Source organism: Galeopterus variegatus, unplaced genomic scaffold (genome assembly GCF_000696425.1).
Source record: "Galeopterus variegatus unplaced genomic scaffold, G_variegatus-3.0.2 Scaffold3155, whole genome shotgun sequence".
In the NCBI taxonomy this organism is placed as follows: domain Eukaryota; kingdom Metazoa; phylum Chordata; class Mammalia; order Dermoptera; family Cynocephalidae; genus Galeopterus; species Galeopterus variegatus.
Window position 1 is genome coordinate 97,933 of NW_007729266.1, and position 11,249 is coordinate 109,181.

Consider the following 11,249-nt stretch of genomic DNA (forward strand, 5'->3'; position numbering starts at 1 on the left):
TTGTTCAAATCCCCCACAATGGCCTTTGTCCCATCAGAGAAAAATCCAGTCTTTACGGTGGCCTCAGGCACTGGCCCCCCCCCCACATTCTACCCCCTCCCCCACCATTCCCTGCTGGGGGTTGCTCCCTACTGCCACTTCCCCAGGTGAGTTCATGAGACCCTCTGACCACTCTACCTGGGGTTATACAAGCTTTGCCTTTTCTCCTTAGTTCTTATCACAGCCTGATGTATACATTTGATATTCTTCCTCATTAAAGCATAAGCTCCAGAAAAGCAGCGTTTTTAAAAATCTCTTTTATACTTCTGTGTCCTCAGTGCTTAGAGCAGTGCCTAACTTGGAGTAGACGGTAAATACATGTTTCCCAACATACAGGAATGATAGCCCTTCAGAGAGTTGCAGCAGGGACTGGGAGCCCCATGAGTCTTATCTGCAGACCTTTACACCCTGGGTTCTGAAACCATTCTTGGTGACTGAGAAAGAGGGCACGCGTGGTGCAGATAGCATGGACTCTGGAATCTGGAAATTGTTGAATTCGGTTCCAAGCTGTGTGAACTTGGATCAAACACTGATGCCCCAGCCTCAGTTTTCTCCTCTATAAAAAAGGGGAATCTGATGCCTGGAAGGAGTACTGTGAGGATTAAATGAGAAAACATGGGGCGAGTGCCCTGCACAGCCTGGAGGAGTCGTGTGGTTAGTGTCCTGGAGGAGTCGTGTGGTTAGTGGCCTGTCAGTGGTTGTGGCCTCACTCCCTTTCGCTTCCAAGTCCGTTTCCCATCCTGTCTAAGTGTCTGGACACCATCTAGTCTATCTATTGTCCTTCGAAAAAATGTGCCTGGCCCTGAGCCAGGTCTTTGGGTGTGATTTAACTTGAAAGGCTAGAGGCAGCAGGGTGAGGAATTTGGGGGGAAAGAATGGAGAGAAGCGGAGTATGGGGGAATCTCATGGGCTCTCTTTCTTCTCCACAGTGGTTTCTGCTGCAGAACCTGAGACCATGGCCAAACCAGCACAGGTAAGGGGTCTCTCTCTCCTAAAGGTTATGCTCTGCCTCTACTGGGTCTGGGATCCCCCCCAGAGACACTAGGCCTGTTGCAGAGACCTCTGGTACCTTCAGTTTAAAAGAAGCAGGAGAGGTTTTTAGGCTTTGCTTGCTTCTATTATAAGTCACAGCTCTTCAGATGCAAGTCACCAGTGGCAACACACAAAATTCCAAGCAGAAAGGAATGTGTATTGGCTCACATGACTACAAAGCCCAGGGCTTCAGGTCTGGTTGGATCCAGGGATCCAAATGATAGTGTCAGTCTTCTGCCTCTGTGAGCTGGGCTTCCTCTGGGTGGCATCATTCTTGGGTAGGTTCTTGCTTGCCTTGGCATGCTAGCCACTAGCAGCTCCAGGTTTTCATTCTGCTATCTTGGCAGCCCACTGGAAAACAACATAACTTATTTCCCATGATTCCTGAGAAAGTCTCAGTTTTAGTTCTCATTGTCTGGGTCTGGGTAACATGCCCTGTCTTGGAGCCAGGAGGTATATTTGGTCTCATCTGAACTGCATGGCCCAAGAGTGGTTCCTCAGGAAGGGAAATGGATACTGGACAGGCAAAAAGCAATAGAGGGTCCTCTCTGCTCTGGAAATGAAAATGTTCCCTGTCACACCCATTTGGGATTAAATTTCCCTGGTTTGGGAGATTCTAACCTCAATATTTCATGCTGTCTGACCATTCTGCTAGGGAGTAGAATTTGGGGCAGATCAGAGCTTTTACTCCTGTGTGGCTAAGGCAGATCAGAGCCTTTACTCCTGTGTGGGTTCAGAGCTAGGAGTCACTCTGTGCCAGGGCTTGCCTAAGAGTGATCCCTGTTGACTGGGCTCTGAGAAAGAGGCATGGACAGTGTGATGATTGGATCAGAAAGGGAGAATAAAACCGAGGGGACTCCTGACTTGGTCCCTTTTGTCCCTTACTGCAGCCCCAGAACTACTGGCCACAAAACATAAAAACAGGAGGTGTATGCTCTTGGGTAAGTTCTTTACCCTCTCTGGGCCTCAGTTTCACTTACAAAGTGGTTGAGCTCAGTGATAAATAAATTTCATCCCTGTCTTCATGATTTGCCATCCAGTGGACCTGGGCCTAAAGGATATTCACAGTTGCTGAAGACTACAGTGTGTTACATGATATAGGATCGGTGCCCTGAAAAAAGTTCTGGCTGTGGCCTCCCTATCAGCCACTGAGGGGTGCACTTTGCACAAGTAGCCTCTTTGACCAGGAGGAGAGAGTGTTAGTGGTTGTGGGCAAAAATCCAAGGCGGAACTTTTGCTGTTCCCCATTTTCTATGTGTAGTCATCCCAGAGCTACTGCCTGGGAGGCATTTGAATGGCAGGATTCTAGATGACCTAAGTGGACAGGTCAAGACCTAGGACATGGTGCCTGACCTAGGGTGCACCTGGTCCAGTGCTCTTGGACCATGCCATCTGCCTGGCTGTCCTATGTTTTCTTGTTGCCATGGAGCAGGGGTCAGCAGACACCTTGCAAGCAAGTCCCAGGGTGTCAGGGCCTTAGGGGGTCCCTCTTCCCATGGGATGTCAGAATCCCCCATGCACAGTGCTGTAGTGGGGGCAGTAAAGCTGCTCTGGGGGCCCACAGGAGGGCACCCCACTCAGGTGGAGAGATCGGGGAAAGCTACCTAGAGAGTTACTCAGGGGAAGAACAAGGGGGCTAAGAGTGGTTTAGGTCGGAATGGCTGGAACAGAAGGCCAGAGGGGAGAGAGTGTAATGTGTGCGGCCTCCTGCCTCCCCAGTAATATGGTGTGCTTGGTGTGCAAGTGCTTGGGACGGGGGAGGAGGTTACAGAAGACAATACTAGAGAACCATGAGAAAAGGCTTCCTTTCATTGAGCTGAAGTTTGTGTAGTGTGTGCGGCCTCCTGCCTCCCCAGTAATATGGTGTGCTTGGTGTGCAAGTGCTTGGGACGGGGGAGGAGGTTGCAGAAGACAATACTAGAGAACCATGAGAAAAGGCTTCCTTTCATTGAGCTGAAGTTTGTGTAGTTTGTATCTATTGCTTCCAGTTATTAGCTCTGCTTCTCATGCCCCCACACCCCCAACACATGCATACTTGCATACACGCATGTGTGCACACAGCCGACTGCTCACTCTTCTCTGGCTCATCACCCTGGTTCCTTCCACTGTGACAATTGTCCTGTGCTCCTTATCTCTCCTTCCAGAATGGGGGACCTTGACGGCCAAAGACACGAAGGAATAGTGTTGTGTCATAGAAGGTCCCAGGAGGCATGGCTCTGTGGGCTCAGTTTCGTGGGGATATGCTGGGTCTGAACGGGATGACGAACATAAAAACACTTTGAGGACAGGGCAAGAGGGGCAGGTGCTCGTGCCTAGCGCTCCCGGGAGCTGTGGAGACAAGAGCTGGATCAGGTGTGCTCTCGGCTGGAGTCCTGGTCAAGGCAGCTGTCTCTACTCCCAAGAGGCTGCTGGGACTCCTGCTCCATCAGTGGCCTGGGTGGGACCCAAGACCGCAGAGCCTCAGGGCCGGGGCTGCTCACCAGCTGGCAGGCACCAGGGACCTGCTGAATATTTCAGGGTGGAAAGTCCCTTCTGCTTTGCTCTCCCCTCCCTTGATCATGGGCACCTGCAGCCAGGAACCTGTCTGCCAGAGGTGCGACAGGCAGCCAGAGTGAGGTGGATGAGGACAAGCCAGCACAGCTGCACAGGTGGTGCTTAGAGATGCAGAATTCACAAAGTGAGTGTGAGAATGGCTGACGGTGGGAAACCCAGGCCTGGATGATTTGAGGGGCTGCCTGTGTTTCTAAATGTAAGCAGTGCTAAGACTCCACCCCTGCTTCTAGTGGCTGTGGTGCTGTGGGTTCCCAGGATAATTGCTCTGGTAGGCAGTCACTTGGAAGATTTTATTATCTTCCAAGAACTGCATGGGAGACTGACCTTGCTGTTCACTGAGCTTGTCCCTAAGTGAACGTTTGGATCAAGCTTTGTGTAGATCATTAGATGTCCTTTCCCCAGCGTGGCATTGCCTCATCTTCTGTCAACCTCACCCCCTGCCCCAAACACTGCCGCAACCACCTGCATTGTCCAAGGAGGGAGAAGGGTGGAGGGGGAGGAGCAGCAATAGGAAAGGGGCAGCCCGCTGCTGCCACGTCCCTGCCCTTCTTCCCGGGACCTGCTTCCATCTTCTCCTCGTCCCCTCCTGGCAGCTTCCTGTCCCATGATCTTAGCGACTTTGGGCACTCAGAAGCATATGGACTCAGAATATATCTTGACGCTCGTCACCACTGTCTTAGTCTGTTCCTGCTGTTGTAACAAAATACCTTAGAGTATTTTGTATAGAGTGGGTAATTTATAAACAACAGAAATTTACTTCTCACAGTTCTGGAGCTAGCTGTGATTGGATGCAAGATCAAGACGCCAGGAGACTCAGTGTCTGTGAGGGCTCACTGCTTCCTAGATGGCATCTGGCAGCATCCTCATCTAATCCCATACATGAGGGTGCAGCCCTCATGACCTGATCACCCCCAAAGGCTTCACCTTCTATCACATTGGGGATTAACTTTCAATGTATGAATCTGGACGGGGACACCAACATTCAGACCATAGCAGCCACCAACACCCTCCATCCAGAAGACGAAACATTTTCTAGATTCCACATACCAACTTTGGGACAGGGATTAGTTTGAAACATATGAAACTTGCTGCTATTTCACTGCTTTTAATCTACATAAAGGCAAGTTCTATGTTTCATCCTAGCAAAAACTGCCAAACACTGGGGTCAGGATTATGAGTGGGCAGCTGTGTTTAATGGATAAAGAAAACAGTGCAGGGGGCCAGAGCCGTGCTTTACCTAGGTCCTGACTTAGGTGGTATGCCCAGGGCCACCCAGCCAGGACGAGAACGCCCTTGCCAGCACTGCAGGAGTCTGTGACTTGTTGACTCCTCATCTTCTCCATCACACTCCAACCTCGTCTTTGTAGTCACCTCCCTCCTGGCAGACGGTCTTAGTGACTGGGCATCTGCCCTGAGCAGTGAAGGATCTGCGCTTGCTTTCCTGAACATCCCTCGCCTGCCCCAGGCCTTTGCCGTGTGCTTCCCCTGTGTGATGGCTTCTCCCTACACCTTTCCCTCCCTCCTCTGCCCCTTGGGGCCAGCTGTTACTCATCCTTTAGGACTCATCTTAGACTTTACCCCCGGGAAGACTTCTCTGATCTGCTTGGAACACAGTCACTCATCCATCCATTTGTGAAACAGGTATTTAATGAGTACCTGGTTGCCCCAGACCCTGTGCCAGCTGCTACAAATGCATTAGTGAGCAAGGCAGATGGTTCCTGTCCTTAGAGAGCTTTCTAAAAGAAGTATCTCTTTTCTGGCTCCTCTGTGAGCCTTAGGATAATATCTGTGTATTAGTCCATTTCTGTTGCTTAAACAAAATACCTGGAACTGGATGATTTATAAGAAAACAAAATTTATTTGCTTACAGTTTCAGAGGCTGGGAAGTCCAAAGTCCAGGGAACACATCTGATGAGGGTCTTGTTGATGGTAACAGTGACCCAGGGCCACATGGCAGAAAACGGCAGAGCAGAGAGAGGCTAACCTCTCATGTGCTCTTCTTTTAAAGCCCTCCAAACCATGTCCCTGGCCACCATTTTTGATCCAGTCACTCAGCATGGTCTTCAGAATCTAATCACCTCTTCAAGGCCCCGCCTTTCAATTACCATAATAGGATTTGCCACCCTCAACAGTTGCAGTGGGGATTAAGTTTGGAGGAGACATTCAACCCAAGGCAATCTGCCACACTGTATTGTAGTTGGAGCTGTCATGCATCTCCCCTGCCAGACTAGTTCTCAGTGGTCCGGTCCTCACACTTAGTAGGTGCTTAGTAAGTGTTGCTTGCTTACTTGAAAGAGTGAATGAATGATTGAATGGTAGGGTGGCCCTAGCTGCCCTAGAAACACACGTGTCTGAGTGTCAGAAGCACTTAGGGTCCTATGAGTTGGACAGAGGCTGGGAAGGCCTATTTATAGCCTTGAAAACAGAGTCAGAATGGCACAGAGAGGAAATGGCCTACCTAAAAGCCAGTTCCAACAGAGCAGGCAGGCGATGCAGTGAAATGAATCAGATGCTTCAGTACTCGAGGAGAGGGATAGGCAGACATCGCTGGCTGGGGAGAAGCTCTGGGCTGTGTGATGGTTGTTCCTTCTCATCTCCAGCCCCCACCCCAATAGAATCAGGGGAGGGTGAGAGCTTAGTGTAGAAAGAGCCATGGATTCTCTTCCCTCCTGGGGCCTCTGATGTGCTGTGTGGTCATGATATGTAACCTGCCCTCTCTGTTTTGGGTCTTCTGGAACACAAGTAGTAATATTAAGACCAGCCATCCTCAGTTGGTTCTCAGCATGTGGTTCTCCAGGTGCTTTCTCTCCCACATTCCAAGTGAGCCCTGGGAGAGACATCTTACAACTGGAGGAATGGATTGGAGGCTGGAGCTAGTGTGGATTAGGACAGGTGGGCTCACACAGATGGAGAGAAAAGCAGCTATGGATCATGGCAACAGGCTAGCTTGCCAAGGGCCCAGGCAGACCCTGGAGGACCTGGCCCCTAATGGCATCTTTCAAAGCTTCATACTCCAACGTTGGTCCCAGGAGTCTCCAGTATGGGTGAGAGCATTGCTAGGAATCCAGTGCCAGGAAAGGGATCCCCTCCACCACCTTCCCCTTTAGCATCCTAGATCTCAAAGCCCAGGCCATCTCAGTGTCTTCATTCATTCTTTCGACCCGGTCACAATTACTGAGCCCCTTCCAGTCTCTGTGCCAAGTCTGTGCCAGGTGCTGGAGCTCCATAGTTACTCTTCTTAATGCACGGTTATTTGTCTTATTCATGACACAGTCCCTGTCCCTCATGGAGTCAAGAATCAAGGGGGAAGCTGAAATAAAGGTTCTTGAAAGACCCTTGCAAAGCAATAATTCTGTCCCTCTTAGCCCGCTTGTTTCTCCATACCAGAAGCCAATATTGTCTGCTCTACTTTTTTGATATTGCTGGGCTGTGTCCAGAGAGAAAGACGAAAGGGTTTGGAAATAAAATTCCTGTAGGACACCAGGTGTCCTGTCTCCTTGTTCATTTATTCATGCGACAAATACCCTTTGTCTCCTTTGGTCAGTCTCCGTGCAGTGGACAAGTTGGGTCTGGACGTGCCCTCTGGGGGTCTCTGCAGGTAGAGTAGTCAGCAGGAATTTCTCAGGCCTCAGCCTGTGAGGTTTGAAGTGAGGCCGAGGGGACTTCTGGCAGTAAAGCCACCATCCTGTACTCACTGATCTCCTTGCATGGCACCCGGTCCAGATATTTGGCGTGTGTACTCTTTCTTTCTCTGCCCAGGGGGTATGATCATGTTGCAGGGGATTCATGGTGGTGGGAAGAGTGCCCTGTCCCTTTCTGGTCACCCGCCCTGTCAGAACTATAAATAGTAACTCTGCACCCACACATGCATACCTTGGAGGAGCCAGCCTCTGCCAGCATAAACCAAAGAGCATCTGAATGCCTGGCCAGAGTCCTGCAGGGTGGGCACTGGGCACACAGGAGACCGAGGGGTGCTCGCTTTTTGCCTGTCTGCTTCTCACCCCTTTAAGGCACAGTCTATGTGCGCCCCCCAACTCCTTCCATGAAGTCTTTCCTCATTTTCTCCCCTAGCTGGAATCAGCCTCCACTAATTCCCCATTTTACCTTGCTTCTGTCTTAGGGTATTTATTATAAGCTTTATGGTCATTTGTATGCCCATCTCTCTGCCACCACGCCAGGACCTCATAAAAGACAGGCATCGGGTCCTCTTTCTCGCTGAGTCTTCAGCCCTTCGCATCGGGCCTGGCACAGATTAAGCTCTTTGTCACTGTGCTGCGTGCTGCATGCTGTGTGCTCTGTGACAAGCTCTGGCATCCTCACCTCTCACAGCTTTCGGCTGCTCTCCTGGAGCGCCTACTTCTCAGTGCTGTGTAGCTGACCCACATCTGACTTCTCTGTGAACATACCCATTGTGCATTCAGGTTCAGGTTTGATGTCTAAGATCCCCTGGCTCTCTGCCCCTTCTCTCCTTCCCCCCCAAGGACCGAGCCAGCTTGTCCTCAGATGCCAGTTCACAGCTCAGTTTACTGGGCCGGGAGGGGGCAGCGCCTTGTCTTGGTGTTGAATCTGAGGGTGTCTCTGGGCCCTCCTGGGCCCAAGACCCCACCCTTAGTAGCTGGCAGCTGGAGAGCAGAGGGGAACAGGGAAGGATCTGGGTTCTTTGTGACCTCCTGCAAGTGGCTTTCCTTCTTTAGGCTTGGCTTCTTCATTTCTATGATAGAGATCATCTTAAGTGCTTCTACAAATTGCTAAAATAATCACATTAATGGAGGTGAAAGGGCTTTGTAAACTGTAACGTGCCATAAAAATATGAGGGGCTCTTGTTACTCTTGCAGGGGTCAATTCCATCCCCTACACTCAGCCAGCCTCTCTTAACCCTCTCCTGGGTCCTGTGGAAGGTGTTGCAGGGCTGTGGGCCTTGGCCAAGCTTTGGGCGGATTGCAGTGGGTAGATAGCATGAGAGAGTTACCCATGCCTTCACCCAGGGTTTCTGTAGTCAGCACTCGATTTTACAGGGGAAGAGAGCTCAGCCTGGAGCAGGGTCAGGCATCTGACCTGAGGTTGGGGCTGGGAGCACAGTCGAGGTCCAGGACCAGCAGCTCACCCTCTGCTTTTCTCTCCACAGGGTACCAAGTACCGGGGCTCCATTCATGACTTCCCAAACTTTGACCCCAGCCAGGATGCCGAGGCTCTGTACACCGCCATGAAAGGCTTTGGTGGGTGCCAGGCCACCAAGAGTGGGACCCTCAGAAAGTAGGACTCATTGGAGGTTGGGGCTGTTCTCCAAATGTGGGCACAGCCCAAAGCCCTTGGGTGGGAGGGGAGATGGTGAAATGTACCCATTCATTTTTTTGTCTATTCTTTTTATTATTTTTTATAATTTTGTAATAAACTGCTTTGGACCAACGAAAAGGTATAAAGAATAATAGAAGTGTTACCCATAGACCTACCACTCAACATAAGAAATAGGGCTTTATCAGTATAGTTGAAGTCTCCTTAGCAGGTTCCCCCCTCCTGATAACATCACCCCTGCCTTTCTTTCCTTGGGAGTAACCACTATCCTGAATTTGGTGCATATTGTTCTCTTTTATTTCTCTTGTGAATGAAAGAACTTAGTACCAGATGTTAGGACACCTGGGTTTTCTATGTCCAGCTCATTGGAACTTCAACGAGTCCTTGCATCTCTCTTGGCCTCAGTTTCCTTATCTGTGCACTGAGGAACTGAATCAGGGGCCCTCTGAGCTCAGATCCTGTGTGTGCTGTGACTTCTCCCAGTGGTGACTTGAGAGGTCCCCATAGACCCTCCACCCAACACCACTACCTTGTGAGCAGAAGGCTCATGCTGAGGACTGCAGGGAGCTGCTAGGCCTGTGTGCAGGGAAGGAAGCAGCCCTGGTGGGCTTCCTGGAGGCAGGGTGGGTCAGGTGATGGGTGCTCTCTCCTTTTCCAGGCAGTGACAAGGAGGCCATACTGGAGCTGATCACCTCCCGGAGCAACAGGCAGAGGCAGGAGATCTGCCAGAGCTACAAGTCCCTCTATGGCAAGGTAACCATGGCAACCAGGTGGCAGGTGGGGGTATATGATTTCATTCACCTGTATATTCATTCAGGTTCATTCCTGCATATTTTCCTCCAGGTCAGCTTCTATGCTGACACTTCTGCCTGCAAGAACCTTGCCCTGCTCTTTTCCTACCCTTCCGTTCTGTATCCTTCAGCCTCAGATGTGTCTAAGGCACCTGCTAAAAGCTGGGTTCTGTGTTAGTTGTTAGGGCTACACTGCTGAATAAGACCTATGACGTGTCAACTCTGTGGGTTATCCTTCAGCCTCAGATGTGTCTAAGGCACCTGCTAAAAGCTGGGCTCTGTGTTAGTTGTTAGGGCTACACTGCTGAATAAGACCTATGACGTGTCAACTCTGTGGGTTCCCAAATAGTGGAAGAGACACAGTAAACAAGGAGACAGATGTGGGGAAGGGACACGGTGCTGTGGACTTGAATCTGCACAGCCATTTGCTAGCTATGTCACTGGGGGCAGGTTACCTGATGTCTCCAAGCCTGTTCCTTAGGGTTGATAATAGTACGCACCTCCCAGTGTGGATTCAATGCGATTACTCAGCCCAGTGCCTGTCAGAGGAAGCATTTGTTAAATGTAATTCTTATAACTATAACTACTCTCCTCCTCCCTCCGCTATCTCCTCCTTTTCCCCGGCCCCCAGGACCTCATTGCTGACTTGAAGTATGAACTGACTGGGAAGTTTGAGCGGCTGATTGTGGGTCTGATGAGGCCCCTGGCCTATTGTGATGCCAAAGAGATTAAAGACGCCGTCTCGGTAAGGAGCGCAGGCGTTCGTGGGTGGCGGGGGCGAGGGGTAAGGAGCGGTGGGTGTATGTGGGTGTCGGGGGTGGAGGTAAGAAGCGTGGGTGTATGTGGGTGTTGGGATGGGGGCTTGGTTAATGGGAAGATTCCAGGCTCTGCAACAAGCATCTTGTGAGCCCGCACACACATAGCAGATGTGTCCTGCTTCAAGAGGCAGCTTGCATACACCTTATCACAGATGGTGCCCCAGTCTCCTCCAGATGGACAGATGTGGGCACAGTCAGTACAAAGCAGACCCCATAAAAGGGGCCCTTGGCCCAAACCTCCACACCAGGTGTTTACAGTCCTGAGGAAGCAGGACATAGGGTCTTGGAGACAAATTGTGTCCAACACTCCAGGTGCCACCGAGGGCACAATACAGGAGGTCAGCAGGGCAAAACCCTGGGCCTGGGGTAACTTGAGAGGGAGGGCATCCTAGAAGATAAGAGGAGTAAGTTGGGCCCAAAAGCCTGGAGAGGACTTGGTGGATAGGAGTGCAAATGTCATTCCAGGCTGGGGACAAAATGGCAGGGTAAGTTGTGGAGGTGCATGCAGGGTATGAGGAGTAGCAAGTAGCTCAGTCTGGTTGAGGCAGAGGGTTGTCCTCTAGGAAGGAGGGAGAGATAAAAAGCCCTTCAGTGTACCTAGCACTTTACAGTTTATAAAGTGCTATGATCTTTGCCTCTGATGAGCTTTTAAGCATGGATTCGTTCCATAAACTGGTGCACTTAGCAATGTGAGAGATGATTACCTTCTCAATCTCCCTGTGAG

General features: G+C 50.7%; 1 protein-coding gene across 2 annotated transcripts in view; it reads left to right on the forward strand.

Annotated features, from left to right (window-relative positions):
* The first annotated feature begins 973 nt into the window (after nt 1–973).
* ANXA6 (annexin A6) overlaps nt 974–11,249 on the forward strand; it is a 46,912-nt gene continuing 36,636 nt past the window's right edge. For both annotated transcript variants that reach the window (XM_008584139.1, XM_008584140.1), the window contains exons 1-4: nt 974–1,012; nt 8,750–8,840; nt 9,575–9,669; nt 10,339–10,452. In XM_008584139.1, coding sequence (XP_008582361.1) covers nt 995–1,012; nt 8,750–8,840; nt 9,575–9,669; nt 10,339–10,452 — 318 coding nt within the window. In that variant the 5' untranslated portion in view covers nt 974–994. The remainder of the gene's footprint in view (nt 1,013–8,749; nt 8,841–9,574; nt 9,670–10,338; nt 10,453–11,249) is intronic.